This window comes from Notothenia rossii, assembly GCF_949606895.1.
Source record: "Notothenia rossii genome assembly, chromosome: 1".
In the NCBI taxonomy this organism is placed as follows: domain Eukaryota; kingdom Metazoa; phylum Chordata; class Actinopteri; order Perciformes; family Nototheniidae; genus Notothenia; species Notothenia rossii.
Genome location: NC_136912.1, coordinates 53508663 through 53526370, shown reverse-complemented (window position 1 = coordinate 53526370; position 17708 = coordinate 53508663). Strand labels below are relative to the sequence as shown.

General features: G+C 43.6%; 1 protein-coding gene across 1 annotated transcript in view; it reads right to left on the bottom strand.

The window, feature by feature from the left end:
• patj (PATJ crumbs cell polarity complex component) overlaps nucleotides 1-17708 on the bottom strand; it is a gene marked incomplete at its 5' end in the record, with an annotated part of 309724 nt that overhangs the window by 235200 nt on the left and 56816 nt on the right. Inside the window, 4 exons of the mRNA XM_079649893.1 lie at nucleotides 181-315; nucleotides 759-815; nucleotides 904-965; nucleotides 9246-9371. Coding sequence (XP_079506019.1) covers nucleotides 181-315; nucleotides 759-815; nucleotides 904-965; nucleotides 9246-9371 — 380 coding nt within the window. The remainder of the gene's footprint in view (nucleotides 1-180; nucleotides 316-758; nucleotides 816-903; nucleotides 966-9245; nucleotides 9372-17708) is intronic.

Here is a 17708-nt window from a genome sequence, read left to right as displayed (position 1 = left end):
TAGTACACCCCTCAGCTCAATCAGAATTGTACTTGTTTATAGATGATGACTTCTTGTGCTGACATAAAAAGACCAAAAAACTGTGGATCCAGGGTAGAGCCGTGTGGTACTCCTTAGGGAGTTTTTTTATCAGCAAAGATGAAGCAATGTGTCTGTGTGCAAAAGTGCAAATGTATCCACCTCCAGAAACTCGTCCTCTGGTCTCAAGACTCCATGTTTCTCCACAGGGCCTCCAGGGACTACTGAGGAGATGTAGTGGTGACCATCGAAGGAGTCGAGCTCCACACCAAGACGCAGAGTGTGGACGGGCAACAGCTGCAAAACCATACATTATAAGGTAAAAGATACAAGAAAACTATAGATAATGGAATTCTAAATTCTAACTTTACATCAGGGGCGAGACGCCTTGGACGAAATGCTATCTAGAAACCCATCCATTATCGTCAGACAACCATTTCGCTTTTTTCATTTAAAATAAAACAGTTTAATGATGTCAACTTGCTGATTGTGTTACATTTTGGTCATTGGTGTTGTTTTGAACTCCAACCTCGCATCTTAGCAGTTAGGAAGTGAGCTGGAGTGTAAACAATGAGGGGCAAACATAAAAAAAGTTTGATTTTATATATGTTTTCTATACTGGAACCCAAATCAAATTGGTTGTAGTCTAAATAAGTGTATGTGTTTCCATAATTGATTCAATGCTTAGACCACAGCTAAGTGTGATAAAGCTTCAGTTCAGATGTCTGAGTGTTATACACCTTAGAGGATTTCTGTAGCTCTGCATCATCTTCAATAACAGGATCCAACTTCACCACCTGACAACACACACAAACAAAATAGTCAGTATTGAACATCCATGAAGCTAGACAGTCAGTAACAATGTGTAATATTATGAGATCTCACCAGAACTTGGTACTTTGGTCCCAGAGCCTGCTCCCATTTAGCCCAAAGTTCTGCATCTCTAGCTACACAGAGAGAGAGAGAGAGAGAGAGAGAGAGAGAGAGAGAGAGCGAGAGAGAGAGAGAGAGAGAGAGAGAGAGAGACTGTGTAAGCAATGGAACAGATGTAAAATTACTACATTACTATGCAGCCATTAAAACACAGCAGCTTCCAACAGCTCATCAACTCCAACCTAAGGTACTGTAACACAAAGCATACAAAATGTGACGCAAAATAAGTTGTACTGCAGCAAAAGTACAATTGTAAGAGTAGTTGCATGTAGTTGCGGGAGGCTGTGGCTCAGTGACATAGGGAGCTGATCTTCTGATCAGGAGATCAGGGAGCACTGGTTCAATCCCCACTGCAGTCAGCATGTCGTCGTGTCTCTGGGCAAGACAGTTCACCACCTCAAACATTTTCTTTATACACTTCCTTTTTAAAGTGAAGGTTGTGAAACTGATGACTGTTGTTGAATCTTTTTTATCTGACATGACATTGAATGCATATGAGTAAAATATGTTTAATTTTCCTTATTCAATTGATCAGTTCAGACTTTTGAGGGAATTAATCATCAGCTGAGGCATCCAGGAAACTAGTACTAACAGTTCTGTGTGTAGTACTGTTACACAGCTGCGAGTACTGCAGCAAAGCAGGAAGAAAAGCCGTACTGTAGTTCTGCTGCAGTGCAAACCTTTCACTCCATCCCTGCTTCAGGCTGACCGTCACCTCATTGGAATTCAACGTTAGAAGCAAAAAAGCCAAATGATTCAAATGTAAAGAAAGCTAATTCTACTGTGGAGACTGTGTGATTAAACACATTAACAAACACACACACACAAATGTCTCAGCAACAATACCTTCTTAGAACACAGAAAAACAAATGTGTTCTTCAGAGCAGAATGAGGGCATTAGTTTGAAGTCAGAGCAGATTACAGATCGCCTCTTTGAGGAAAACCTTCTGTGTGAACCTTCAGGCTGCAGGGGAAAAGTCCATTGCTGCTCTCAAGAAAAACAAGTCTATGTTTTCACAAATCTCCTTGCATGTTGGAGGTATTTTGAAGCAAGTCTGGCTTAGTGATTAAATTAGCATTGCTAACCTTTGCCTTCACAGCGCAATTAATCTGCTGCGTTTGGCTGAATAAACAGGGTAATACATCGCTGCGAGGCTGTCAGACGGCTCGGACAATTTACATCTGCTGCCAGGGAGCAGGCAGGCGGCGTGCTAAGTGTTAGCGTGGCGTTTTGGCCACTTAGCAAAGCTAATGAGGAATAAAAAGAGAGGAAATAATTCAGAGAGAAATGCTGTTAAAGGCTTGCGCTGACATGTCTGCAGATGCCACACTTAGGAGGCTTTTAAAACACTGATCAGAGTTCATTCCATGAATCCACTTCCTGTTTGAATGTAGACACATCTTTTTAAGATTCAATCTTTTTTCAGAATATTTTTATTATCTTTCAGTTTGCAATCTAAATAATTAGAACCAAATTGTATTTAAAATAGTCATAAGTAAATTAGCCTGTAAACATGAAAAAAAGCCTTCAGCTGTGTTAAATCTTGGTAGAGGAGTTGGCTATAAACAGTCATTTATAAGTGGGCCAGTTAATCTACTTAACACCAAAATATATCATGTCTTTTGTGCTCAGGGGTCGAACTATTATACGTCTTAATTGCCCAACATGTTTGGGATGAGTGGAATATATGAGATTGTTAAGGCTGTATACAGTGGGGCAAAAAGGTATTTAGTCAGCCACCAATTTTGCAAGTTCTCCCACTTAAAAAGATGAGAGGCCTGTAATTTTCATCCTAGGTATACCTCAACTATGAGAAACAAAATGAGAAAAATAGGTATTTGGTCAATAACAAAAGTTCATCTCAATACTTTGTTATATACCCTTTGTTGGCAATGACAGAGGTCAAACGTTTTATGTAAGTCTTCACAAGGTTTTCACACACTGTTGCTGGTATTTTGGCCCATTCCTCCATGCAGATCTCCTCTAGAGCAGTGATGTTTTGGGGCTGTCGCTGGGCAACACAGACTTTCAACTCCCTCCAAAGATTTTCTATGGGGTTGAGATCTGGAGACTGACTAGGCCACTCCAGGACCTTGAAATGCTTCTTACGAAGCCACTCCTTCGTTGCCCGGGTGGTGTGTTTGGGATCATTGTCATGCTGAAAGACCCAACCACGTTTCATCTTCAATGCCCTTGCTGATGGAAGGAGGTTGTCACTCAAAATCTCACGATCAGTGTTGGGTGTAACGCGTTACAAAAGTAACGGAGTTACAGTAATATATTACATTACTTCGTTACAGCAAAAAGTAACGCATTACTAATGAAATGTGGGTAATATATTAACCGTTACAATGCTCAGTAACGCAGTTACAACACATTTTAACCCGAAATTAAATGGTGTTTTGTTTTTTAAGAATGGCGAGACATTCTGACACCGGACAAATTGTGCGGGTAGATTAGTAAACCTGGTGTTTACCCTTCAGGCTTCGCGTCGAGATCTTCGGGGAAGTTGAACGTTATGCAACCATTCAAAAAAGAGAACGTAGCGAAAAATACAAACAAAAAATTGTGTCAGGTGCGCGTGACCTGCTCCGCTGCGCGTGCATCATTTCCAAAGTGCTTCCACAGCAGTTACACACATCTGATCTGTGGATAATCATTTATACGAAAATGGTTAAAGCAACCATCACTAAACGCCAGCAACACTACATCTACTGCAGACAGTAGCAACAGGTCAGATGCGGACATCACGTTACCCTCCGTTGTGGACACTAGCTTACTCCCGCCTGACTCGCCAGCCCCGGAGCAGCAGTCTTCGTCGACCGAAACTACGCCGCCCCTCTGCGGCCTGCAGGTGCCAGGTATATCTAAACAACTACCCACCTGTACAGTGGGGTAAGGCGGTCATTTTGCAGCTTGCGGTATAAAAATAGACAATGGCTAGAATATTCATGTGAAAATAGTACCATATTCTGACATGCCTGTAGAAATATTGGGTCAAAAATAATGCATACAATAGCACAGATGCCTTCACCACGAATGGCTACAAAAATATCTCATATCCCAAGCTTATTATCAACGAGCTGATGTTGCAGCTGAAATGTTCTCCAGGTCACAAAGTCAACCTCACATGATGATGTGATACCAGTTTTCAAGCACAGTAAATATTCTCTTCCCAGCGTATATGATGGGACCAAGCTGATGATGTAGTAGGCTACATGGTTTTAATAATACTTTTGCCTTTCAATGTTTGCCATTTCAAACCATGAGCATGGTTTAAATAATATTTGCCTTCATTTACAATATGTTAACCTTCATTATAGTCATTGACAGCGGTCTGTACTGCTGTATTAACAACGTGTCACATGTTAAGAATTTACAATCAGAATGGAGTATTCAACTAAGCCGTGTAATACAAGTTGTTAATAGCCTTAAGGGCCTACACAGTTGTTATGCTATACCAAATTGCCCTTCACTGGATGCATAATGAGCTGCACTAAACTACATTTTAGCATTTAGCTATTCTTTTGCGTTTATTTGGGTGAAAGTAACTAAAAAGTAACTAAAGTAGTGTAACTCATTACATTTCAGAGACAGTAATATTGTAATGTAACTTATTACTTTCAAAAGAGAGTAATAAGTAATATATTACATTTTGGAAGTAACTTGCCCAACACTACTCACGATACATGGCCCCATTCATTCTTTCCTTTACACGGATCAGTCGTCCTGGTCCCTTTGCTGAAAAACAGCCCCAAAGCATGATGTTTCCACCCCAATGTTTCACAGTAGGTATGGTGTTCTTTGGATGCAATTCAGCATTCTTTCTCCTCCAAACACGTCTCGTTGAGTTTTTACCAAAAGGTTCTATTTTGGTTTCATCTGACCATATGACATTCTCCCAATCCTCTTCTGGATCATCTAAATGCTCTCTAGCAAACTTAAGACGGGCCTGGACATGCACTGGCTTAAGCAGGGGGACACGTCTGGCACTGCAGGATTTTAGTCCCTGGCGGCGTAGTGTGTTACTGATGGTAGCCTTTGTTACTTTGGTCCCAGCTCTCTGCAGGTCATTGACTAGGTCCCACATTGCTCCCACAGTTGATTTCTTCATACCAAGCTGCTTACCTATTGCAGATTCAGTCTTCCCAGCCTGGTGCAGGTCTACACTTTTGTTTCTGGTGTCCTTTGACAGCTCTTTGGTCTTGGCCATCGTGGAGTTTGGAGTGTGACTGTTTGAGGTTGTGGACAGGTGTCTTTTATACTGATAACGAGTTCAAACAGGTGCCATTAATACAGTTAACAAGTGGAGGACAGAGGAGGCTCTTAAAGAAGAAGTTACATGTCTGTGAGAGCCAGAAATCTTGTTTGTTTGTAGGTGACCAAATACTTATTTTACCGAGGAATTTACCAATTAATTCATTAAAAATTCTACAATGTGATTTCCTAGATTCTTTCCCCCCATTCTGTCTCTCATAGTTGAAGTGTACCTAGGATGAAAATTACAGGCCTCTCTCATCTTTTTAAGTGGGAGAACTTGCACAATTGGTGGCTGACTAAATACTTCCCCCCGCCCCCCACTGTATGTATACTTATTTAGTTGTTTGTATTATCTGTGTATTACATTTAGAAAGCAATATCATTTTTTTCAATCCATCAAGGTCTGAATCACAGTTGGAATTGTTTGTAATCCTGATTTTGCTCAATCTTGTTCTGCTTTGGATTTTAAATTCTGGAAGGTTTCTCTTATTGTTAAAATAAAAATAACAAATGTAGTCCTTTTCACAACTCAGGACTACTTTTACCCCATGCGTAAATCTTCCACCACCTACAAATCATGAGTAACATTCAATCCAAACCAATATATAAGAGTGCTTTGAACATAAATCAATTGGAAAAATAAATATCAAAAGCTTCTTCTTTAAGAAAGTTAAAAGATATAATTATGATCAAGTGTTTGTTAACAAGCCTGGTTTTAATGTTAACCCTGGGGGGAACACTTTGGGTCCCATTTGGATGATGAGATGTGGCAAAAAAAGTTTTTGAATGCAAAGTCTCCGGAGACTTCAATGTCCATGTGTGTTGCGAGTCCAAACCTCTGGTTAGGGACTTTTTAAATCTCCTTGATTCTTTTGGTCTCGTTCAGTCCGTGGCTGGCCCAACACACGATAAAGGACACACCTTAGATTTAGTATTATCGTTTGGACTGTCTATCTCTGTGGATGAAATCTGTGCAGCTACGCGTATCTCAGTCCATTTACCGGTTCTGTTTACAACCTTGATCCCTTCCGCAGGAGTCGAATCATGTGCCCCTGCGCTTTGTCTGCGTTCAATTAACCCCTTGACTGCCTCACAGTTTTCAGATGTTTTTAATGCTTCTCCGATCTGTAAATTAGAGGTGAACTGTGCTCTTAGTGCTGATGAGCTTATCTCCATGTTTGACTCGACATGTAGACTAATACTGGATTCCGTTGCTCCTTTTACGCTTAGACGCACCAAAGTTCTCTTAGAGCCGTGGCTTAATGACTGTACTCGCGCTCTTAGAAGCACCTTCAGGCGTGCAAAGAGAAAATGGAAAAAGGATAAACTCCATGTCTCCTTAGAAATCCTTCGTGCTTGCCTTTCCGACTACCAGAAGGCAGTCAAAGCAGCCAAAACAGAGCACATTTCTCTGTTAATCTCCAAAAACAGCCGTAAACCTCAGGTTCTTTTTAAATGCCCTCAACTCGATCATTAATCCCTGTGATGCTTCTCCAATTGTGCCATAGACTACTCTCTGTGATAAGTTTCTTACATTTTTTATTGAAAAAGTATCTGCTCTTAGGCTAGCCCACACTAGTGCTACCCCAGATTCTGCTCATTTTCTGTGCCCTGCTGTCCTCGACCACTTTGAGCCTGTATCCCTCTCCTCTCTCTCGGATGTAGTTAAGCACATGCGGCCGACAAACTGCACCTCAGACAGCATTCCCTCTCGCCTTCTCAGAGATGTTTTTCAATCAGTTGGAGCAAGTATTTTATTACTTATAAACACCTCTCTTAGCTCAGGATGTGTCCCAGCTGCCTTCAAAACATGCCGTGGTCAAGACACTACTTAAAAAGAAAAATCTCGACTCTTCTATTCTCGCACATTTTAGGCCCATCTCCCAGTTACCTTTTTTATCTAAAGCCCTGGAGCGAGTAATCTATATCCAGCTACAGTCGTTCTTAACCATGCATGGCATCCATGAAAAGTTTCAGTCTGGCTTCAAACCTATGCACAGCACTGAAACAGCCCTTTTAAGAGTTTTTTAACGATCTGCTCCTGGCCGCCGACTCAGGTAGCCCAGCTGTCTTGGTGCTGTTAGACCTGACAGCTACCTTTGACACTGTGGACCATAGCATCCTGTTGTCACGGCTTGAACAGTCCGCTGGCATCACAGGCTCTGCCCTTGCATGGTTCAGGTCCTACCTGACAGACCTTATCTTCTCAATGCATCTGGGTGCCTTCTCCTCTGCCAAAGCCCCTCTTACATGTGAGGTTCCCCAAGGTTGATTCTGGGCCCCATTCTTTTTCTACTGTACATACTGCCCCTAGGCTCAATACTCACAAAACATAACATCCCCTTCCACTGCTACGCCGACGATGTACAGATCTATCTGCCTCTCAATAAAAATGCCAACTCACTACAGCAGTTGATGGACTGCTTAACAGAGATTAAATCCTGGCTGAGCCAAAACTTCCTCACCCTCAACGAGAGCAAGACCGAGGTCATCTTTTTTGGACCCCAACCTCCAGCCTCTCCGGTTGATATTCTGGGCTCCCTGAATAAAAACATCCTCCCCTCTGTCACGAACCTTGGAGTGACCTTCAATAGCGCTTTTATATTCGATAAGCAGGTCAGCAGCGTAGCCAAAACCTGCTTTTTTAAAATTCGACTATTGGCTAAGACCAAGTCGTTTTTATCTTTTAAAGACCTGGAAAGGGTTATTAACGCCTTTGTTACCTCGAGGTTGGACTACTGCAACACTCTGTATGTGGGTATGGACCAGGCCTCAATTAGACCCCTGCAGCTAGTGCAGAATGCAGCTGCACGTCTTCTAACTGGCCATAAAAAGCATGACGACATCACCCCAATTCTGGCCTCACTGCACTGGCTTCCAGTTTGGTTGAGAATTGATTTTAAACTCCTTTTATTTGTTTTTAAAGCACTAAATGGGCTTGCTCCGGCCTATGTAGCTGAACTCCTCCAGCGCTACACCCCAGCCAGAGCCTTAAGGTCGGCTGACCAGCTGTTGCTGATAGTGCCCAAGACCAGGCTAAAAACCAGAGGGCACCGAGCCTTCGCAGCAGCTGGCCCCAGGCTCTGGAACACTCTTCTCCCTGGCCTTTTAGTCAGAGCGGAGCCCGACTCCTGACTTTTCCCTGTGTTTTTTATATATCTGTTGGAATTAATTGTCTTTTATTGTGATTGTAGTAATGTGTTTTTATGTGATTGTAGTATTTATTAAATGCACAGCACTTTGGCCCGACCAAAAATTGCTTTTAAATGTGCTTTATAAATGTGCTTTATAAATAAACTTTGATTTGATTTGAAAGAAGATTCCATGTTACAAATCCGATGAGCCAATATAGGATTATTCACAGTCTACATGTTACCCCAGCTTTTCGATGTAAATATGATCCTATGTGCTCTTCGTTATGATTCAAATGTAAAATACATAAAACATTTTGAAATTGCTTTGTATGCTGCACGCCTCACAATTCTCCAGAAATGGTTGGATGAAGATCCGCCTGATATTTTGTTATGGTTTGAAAAACTGATGTCCATTTTGCCATTGGAGAGGTTGTCAAAAGTCATCAGAGGAACTCTGGATGACTTTGTCAGGAACTGGTCCCCAATTGCATCATAAATGAAAGGAATGATCCAGTGTTTAACTGGGCATAAATATAACAGAATAAGTATTCACACAAGTACCGCACAAGGTTGTTAGTGCTGCCATATTTTCTTTTGTGGGTTTTACTATGTTATGTCTTATATATTTTCCTTTTGTCTCACCTTGTAACTGCTGAAAATAAAAAAATATTGAAAAACAAAACCTGCTCCTCCTCAGAGGATGAACCTTTAGAAAATGTTTATTTGCTTGCTATAATTATTTGTGTATGTTAAATAAGCTAGATCATTAGTGTATTTATTTTTGTTATTCAGAGGAAACATACAAAACTGATGAAAATAATTGTATCATTCAAAATATAATAATTGCGGTAAAAACAATTAGGGGATTACTTGTGCCCACATGGTGCATGTACGCTTACCCCTTGTTTGTTGTGTTGTGTTTGGGTACGATCTTTCCACATTTGGTGCTGTAAAGCCAAACCCAGACGAGTGAGCATTGACCTCCAACGATCTCTTCAGAAACACATGAGACGACTCCCTCTCAACTGACACACAAACAGAGTAAACATAGGAATAAACATTTTATTCTTGTCATAGCACTCAGGCAATTTACAGACAATCTTCCAGGAGAGACTGACAGTTTACAGTTTTCATTTTTACACACACACACACACACACACACACACACACACACACACACACACACACACACACACACACACACACACACACACACACACACACACACACACACACACACACACACACACACACACACACACACACACACACACACACACACACACACACACACACACACACACACACACACACACACACACAGAGAGAGAGAGAGAGAGAGAGAGAGAGAGAGAGAGAGAGAGAGAGAGAGAGAGAGAGAGAGAGAGAGAGAGAGAGAGAGAGAGAGAGCGGGAGTTAACCCCCCCAGCTGGATGTGAGGAGGAAGAGGAGGCTATGGGGGGAGCAGAGGTCTGGAGGTGAAGCTGTGCCTAAAGAGAAAGTGCAAGGCAGGGAAGGAAAAACTCTACAGACCAGGGTTTCCCAAAACTATTCCCCAGCTAGCAACGAAGCAAAACATAAAAAGTGAGAGTGAGAATATCAAAAAGAAAATCCATAAATTGACATTATATAAAAGATAAAAATAGATTTGCATGTGTGTGAAATAAGTATTTGATCCCCTTGCAGAACATGTGTTAGTAGTTGGTGGAGAAAACCTTGTTGGACACACAAAGGTCAGACGCTTCTTGTAGTTGGTCTCCAGGTCTGTGCACATCTCAGGAAGGATATTGGTCCACTCCTCTCTGAAGATCCTCTCCGAATCCTTCAGGTTTTGAGGCTGATGCTTGGCCTCTGGAAGCTTCAGCTCCCTCCACAGATTTTCTATGGGATTAAGGTCTGGAGACTGGCTAGGCCCCTCCATCACCTGAATGTGCTTCTTCTTTAGACACTCCTGTGTTGCCTTGGCCGTATGTTCAGGGTCATTGTCCTGCTGGAAGACCCATCCATGACCCATTTTCAGTGTCCTGGCTGAGGGAAGGAGGCTATCGGCCAAGATGTTACGGTGCATGTCCCCTCTCCTCGATACAGGGAAGCAGAGAAACACCCCCAAAGTATAACGTTTCCACCTCCATGCCTGACGGTGGGGATGGTGTTCTGGGGTTATAGTCAGCATATCTCTTCCTCTAACACGGCGTGTCGAGTTGACGCCTCCTCTGAATCATTCAGATGTTCATTGTCAAACTTCAGACGGGCCTTTCATGTTCTTCTTGAGTAGGGGGCCTTCAGGTGCTGCAGGATTTGATCCATTATGGTCTAGTCTAGTGTGTTCCCAATAGTTTTCTTGGTGACTGTGGTCCCAGCTCCCTTGAGATCATTAACAAGTTCCTCCTGTGTAGTTCTTGGCTGATGTTAACTACTGCGGGGATGAAATGACAAATTCATAACCGAAATGTTTATTGCTTAGTCTAAACATCTAATGAATTCCTAGAAACGCTAATCACACATTGTTGACCCGACATTAATAATAATAATAATAATAATAGATTTAATTTGTTAGCGCTTTTATAGGTGCTCAAAGACGCTTTACAGATAATAGTGAAGAGAAAAGAAAAGAGAAGAAAGGAACAACAAATAAATATATAGTTAAAGTTAAAGTCAAATAATACAAAAACAATCACACATGAAAAGCCAGATTGAAGAGGTGAGTTTTTGTGAGTTTTTTGAAGGTGGTGAGGTCGTTGCAGTCTCTGATGGGTTGTGGGAGTGAGTTCCAGAGGGAGGGGGCAGCGACGGAGAACGCTCTGTCCCCAGGTCCGGTGATTGGTGCGGGTGGGGATGGATAGGAGGTTGGCTTCTGATGAGCGGAGGCAGCGGGAAGGGGTGTGGTGGTGCAGCAGGTCTGTGAGGTAGGGGGGGGGCCTGGTTGTTGAGGGCTTTGTAAGTAATGAGGAGGACTTTGAAGTGGATTCTTTGACGGACGGGGAGCCAGTGGAGGTTCTGGAGGATGGGAGTGATGTGGTCTCGGGAGCGGGTGTGGGTGAGGAGGCGGGCAGCGGAGTTCTGGATATGTTGGAGTTTATTGAGGAGGTTGGATGGTATGCCATAGAGCAGCGGTTTTCAAAGTGTGAGGCGCGCCTCCCCTGGGGGGCGCCAGAGAGCTTCAGGGGAGGCGCAGCGTGAGACACAAAAGAACGAGAACAAGACGAGTAAAGTGACACTTGCCCACTTGTGGCTGTCTGTGGAGACCGAGTTCCCCCACCTCGCCAAAAAGGCTGTAAAAGTGCTCATTCCCTTCACCTCCACCTACCTTTGTGAGTGCAGGTTTTCCACATTGACTTTGATCAAAAGCAAGTACCGGTAAAGGCTGCAGCCAGAGTATGATCTGCGTTTATTCCTGTGTGCATCAAATACGCAGACTCATTGTTCCCACTAAAGTAGGGGTGAGTGTAATAAGGAGGCAAAGTTGACGTTCAGTGTGTTGCCGGGAGCATATAAGGATTTATCCACCATGTTGAAAATGTTAAAAAATATATGTCTTGAGAACACGGCGTGCGGAAATATACGGGTCGTGTTGCAGCTAGATGTGCCTGTCCTCTGTAAGAAGGTGTCGGCGACTGACATGCAAGGAAGAACGGCTGTCCAGAGGCTGTTCCAACTGTAACAACTGTATTAACTTCCAGGGTAGTGAATTGAACATGCAATTCTAATTGGGTGTTTGGTATATTTTCATGCACGGACACGCATGTTCCACAACACACAAACTGAACAACACTCAATTTTCCAATCGCTACCAGTGTCCTTGCGATCTTGTTATAATAACAAGTGCACGTTACTGATGCAATATGGTTGAGACCATTCGGGCTTATTCTAGAGGGGTGCAAGGAATAGTCCAAGTAGTGGGGGAGTTTTATACAATATGTTTAAAACATAAAAATAAAAAGGTTTAAAAAAGTTATTGTTTAATGTTTTAAGGAGGTGACGCTACTCAGCCAATCAAATCGGTGCAGTCAGCAAGATAGATTCAAACACACAAACACAGAGACGAGACAAGAGGAGAGAAACGGTCGGAGTAATTTCAAATGGCGGAAGGTAGACAGCGAAAACAGAGCATTTAATTACATTTTCTCTTACTGGACCTCTTTGAAATGCAATTGAATACCGCTGCATTATAGCAACAACAATAATAATAATAATAATAACAGCAATAATAATTGGGAGGGGGGGCGTGGCTGTTCTTATGTTCTCTGAGGGGAGGCTCACCTACCCACACTTTGAAAACCCCTGCCATAGAGGATGCTATTGCAGTAGTCGAGTCATGAAGTGATGAATGCATGAATCAGGGTTTCAGCAGCAGAGGCGGGCAATGTTTTTGAGGTGGAAAAAGGCAGTCCTGGTGATGTGATTTATGTGGTGGTTGAATTTGAGCTGACTGTCGAAAATGCCTCCGAGGTTGCGGATGTGAGGGGGGGGAGATAGAGTGTGGCTGTCAATGGTGAAGTTGAAATTCTGGATGTCTTTGATACGGGATGGGGGGCCGATTATGATGATGTCTGATTTGGCACTGTTCAGTTGGAGATAGTTTGTTTGCGTCCATGCTTTTATTTCTGAAAGACAGTTGGTGAGAGTGGAGTGTGTTGTGGGGGTGATGGTTTTTGTTGAGATATAAAGTTGGATGTCATCGGCGTAGCAGTGAAATTGAAGGTTGTGGCGACAAATTATTTTGCCAAGGGGGAGCATGTAAAGGATGAAGAGGAGGGGGCCAAGCACCGAACCCTTGGGGACGCCTTGGGATAGAGGAGCAGTGGAGGAGGTGCAGTTGTTGATAAACTGATGTCTGTCGGTGAGGTAGGATTTCAGCCAGGAGAGTGCAGTGTCAGTGATGTTGAGTGATGATTCGAGGAGGGACAGCAGGATGGTGTGGTTGATGGTGTCGAATGCTGCGGTGAGGTCGAGGAGGATGAGGATGTTCAGGTTGCCGGAGTCAGAGGAGAGGAGGAGGTCGTTTGTGATTTTCAGAAGAGCTGTTTCTGTGCTGTGTTTTGATCGGAAACCGGATTGAAATGGCTCAAAGAGGTCATTGGAGCTGAGGTGTGATTTTAGTTGTGAGGCAATGAAACGTTGAAGTATTTTTGACAGAAAGGGGAGATTTGAGATGGGCCGGAAGTTGGACATGATGTCAGGTGTGAGTCCAGGTCTTTTGAGAATGGGTGTGACAGCAGCCAGTTTGAGAGAGTGGGGAACTGATCCAGATCTGAGGGAGGAGTTAATGATGGTGGCGATGAGCTGGGAGATGGCAGGGAGGCTCTCTTTAACAAATTTGGAGGGCATTGGGTCAAGTGTGCAGGTGGAGTTAATTCCAGTCATGAAGTGGGACAGTTGCATGGGGGTCACATGGGAGAAGTGGGACAGGGGCTGTGTGGTGAAGGGGGGGGAGCCAGGAGAGGAGGTGGGGGGTGCTGATGAGGGTGTCAGATTGCTGTAAATGTTACTGATTTTGGTTTGGAAAAACGAAAGGAAGGAGTTGCACTGTTCGGTGGTGAAGGACGAGGTGGCGTTGTCACAGGGTTTGAGAAGTTTGCTGATGGTGGAGAAGAGACGCTTGGGGTTGCTGGAGCCAGACTGAATGAGTTGTGAGTAGTAATTAGACCGGGCTGCTTTGAGTGCATTACTGTACTGCTGGAGATAGTCTTTGTAGATTTGAAGATGGACTGTTAGTGTGGTTTTCTTGTGTTGGCGTTCAAGTTGACGTTTCCTTGATTTCATTTGGCGGAGTTCGGGGGTATACCAGGGGGCGGAGTGTATGAAAGAGACATTTTTAGTTTTTGTGGCGGCCAGTTCATTGAGACAGAAGGAGAGGGTGCTGTTATAATAGTCCACAAGTTCAGATGGGTTTTCAGAAAGTGGGGGGGGGGGAGACAGACATCTTGCAGGTAATGGAGGCAGTGATTGCTGAAGGTGAGATGGATTTGAGGTTTCTGTAGGTTATTGTGCGTTTTTGCTTTTGGGCGGAGATGGGGATGTCCATGATGATGGCCAGGTGATCAGAGACGTGGAGATTGAGGCTGGACAGATGGATGGTGAGACCAGTGGAGCAGACCAAGTCCAGGATGTGACCAGGGCTGTGTGTTGGGAAGTTGATGTGTTGAGAGAAGTTGCAGCAATGAAGGGTTTCCTTAAATTCAGAGGCATATTTGCAGGTCGGGTCGTCAATATGAATGTTAAAATCACCTAAGAGGAGAACAGATGGGGATATGGCAAAAAGCTGAGTGAGAATGTCAGAGAGGTCAGAGAGAAAAGAGGGGTTTGGCTTCGGGGGACGGTAGATGATGGCTGTGACCAGGGGAGTGGGACCAGAGAGTTTAAAGATCAGGTGTTCAAATGAAGAAGCATCAGGGATGGGGATTATGGTAGCTTTTATTTCCTTTCTGATAATAGCAGCTATACCACCACCCCGCCCTTGTGGGCGAGGTTTGTCAATGTATATGAATCCTGCTGGGGTGATTTGATTTAAAGAAAAATAGTCCAGGGGCTTTTGCCATGTTTCGGTCAGATACAGAAAGTCCAGGTTATTGTCTTTAATGAATTCATTCAGAATGTGGCTTTTATTGTGGATGGAGCGTGTGTTGAGCAGGGCTGCTCTGAGGTGACGTTGCATTGGGGGGGGTTGTGTGGACCAGGGGAGTGGAAGGAGATTGGTCAGATTCACGTGTTTTTTGTTGTGATGGCGTAGTGTGGGCGTGTGACAGGACCGAATGGACGGGATGGAGTGTGGAGACATGGAATGAAATAAAAAGGTACGGCCAGAGCCTCTGTGTGGAGGACGGCGTTTTCGGAGTATCTCATTATCTGCGAGGATGTCCATGCAGTCCGGAGGCAGGCTGTTATTAAAGGAGTGGAGATCCGACAGGGAGTAGAGCGGCGGCATGATCCCGTGAAGTGGCGCTAGCACGGAGCAAGCTAATGCTAATTAATTAAGGATTAATGTGTTCTCATACTGACGTCAACCATCCTATAAACGGGTTTGAACGCCACACAAGCTCTTGTCCTCTTTTATATCAAATGCTTCCTGTGCAATGTTTTACCGTGGAGCAAATGAATATACTTCGCCAATATTGAAGCTATATAATATGTTACGGAGACCGAGATCTATGGCCCCAGAGATCACCTCCGTTACAGAGCCCCAGACCGACGGCGATTGATTGTTGATTGATACCCATTTCTCTTTTTTATATTTCTGAATAATCACACCAATAGTTGTCTCCTTCCCACCAAGCTGCTCTCTGATGGTCTTGTAGCCAGTCCCAGACTTGTGCAGGTCTACAATCTTGTCGCTGAGGTCCTTAGACAGCTCTTTGGTCTTGCCCATGGTGGAGAGGTTGGAATCTGATTTGGTGATTCTGTGGACAGGTGTCTTTTAATTTTGTCTTCCAGTTCATAGAGTCCAAAAACAAAGGCGCCTAGACCCCTTAGTTCCAGTGAAGGGGAATCTTAATGCTTCATCTTACCAAATCATTTAGGACAATTCTATGCTTCCAACTTTGTGCAAACAGTTTGGCGAAGAAGGCCCTTTTCTTTTCCAGCATGACTGTGCCCCACAAAGCAAGGTCCATAAAGGCATGGTTGGATGAGTTTGGTGTGAAAGAACTTGACTGGCCCGCACAGAGCCCTGACCTCAACCCCAATGAACACCTTTGAGATGAACTAGAATGGAGAGCCAGCCTCTCGTTCAACATCAGTGTCTGACCTCACAAATGCACTTCTGGATGTTAGGGCAAACATTCCCCCAGACAGACTCCAAAATCTTGTAGAAAGCCTTCCCAGAAGATTGGAAGCTGTTATAGCTGCAAAGGGGGACCAACTTCATGTTAATGCCTAAGAGTTTGGAATGGGATGTCATAAAAGCTCCTGTATGTGTAACGTGTAGGTGGCCTAATACTTTCGTCTCTATAGTGTACATGCAGACACACAAGCACGCACACACTAGAATAATATTCACACAGTCTATCTCACTTTGTAACGCTCTTCTGCTCGTCTGAAGCACCTCCACACGCCAATCTGTCCCAGTCACTCCATTCAGTCATTCCAACCAGTTACGCCTCCAATCATCATTCTACAACATGAAACGGGCAGATTTCAAACCTGAATAAAAAGTGTGAGTTGGAGAGAGCGGTTGGGAGGACATTCAGCAGTAGTACAGCGCTTTGTAAAGTCTGCGGTGTAGTGCGGTGTAGTGTGTCGTTGTGTGGAGCCTGCCTGTGTCAGGAGGATCCTTCCTTTCCGTCCTCTGAGTTTCGTGCCGGAGGAAATTCTTCACAGACTGGCGGAGATTGGGCATGACAGGGTGACGTACAATGAGGGAATTGACTATGGCTAAAATGGCCATTCTAAGCCGATTTGCGTCTCCCTTTTGTTTTGTCCATCAGACTGCCAGATGGAGAAGCTAATTGGTCGCTTCCACGTTTCCACTGCTCCAGAGTGCGTGCTTTACATCCCTCCATCTGACGCTTGGCATTGTGCTTGTTGATGTAAGGCTTGATGCAGCTGCATGGACATGAAAACCCATGAAGCTCCCAAAGTTTTGTTCTGATATTAGTGCCAGAGCTGTAAATCTGCAGTTATTGAGTCAGTAGAGCTTTGGCCACTTTTACGCACTATGCGCCTCAGCACTCCCCCCCCCCCCCCCCCCCCTGGTCTCGGAGAAGGTGGTCTTGATTACAACACTATGTTGTTTCCACATTTAAACATGAATGCCATGAACACACCAGATTCAAGTTTCCACGTTGGAAAATAGGACAATCTAAGGAGGACCTCAATGCCCTATTGGCCTTGGCGAAACACTGTTTTTCCACCGTGTTCTACTTTGTACAGCCTCAGTGCACACAAATTTCCCTGGAGCAAAATTACGTTTTTATCTTATTTTACATTACATTTCACGCTTTATCCAGAGATTTTTCCATTAACCAGAACTACACTCAGAACAGCAAGAAACATGCAGGTACATTTGGTACAAACAAGCCAAACCAATGTAGGAGCTGGAGCAGTATCTCTGACGTCCCTGCTGGGGACCACTTCACAGCATGTAAACACAGTAAGGGAACAAGTTGCTCTGACAATGGACCACCGGACTAAACATTATACTGTTGGTGATTTATAACATTGAAGTTTATTTTCTTGTCAAGTTAATACAAATTGAACTAATCATTACTCTTTGTAGATTATAGGAGCTATGGCAATGACCAAAATATAAGAATTTGAAAACTCAGCTTCTCTGAGTTCTCAGTTTTTTTTTGTAATTAAATAAAAAAATAGGTCTGAAGGAGATAAGAGCTCTAAATTGCTCTTCTGTTTCTAAAAATCACTTG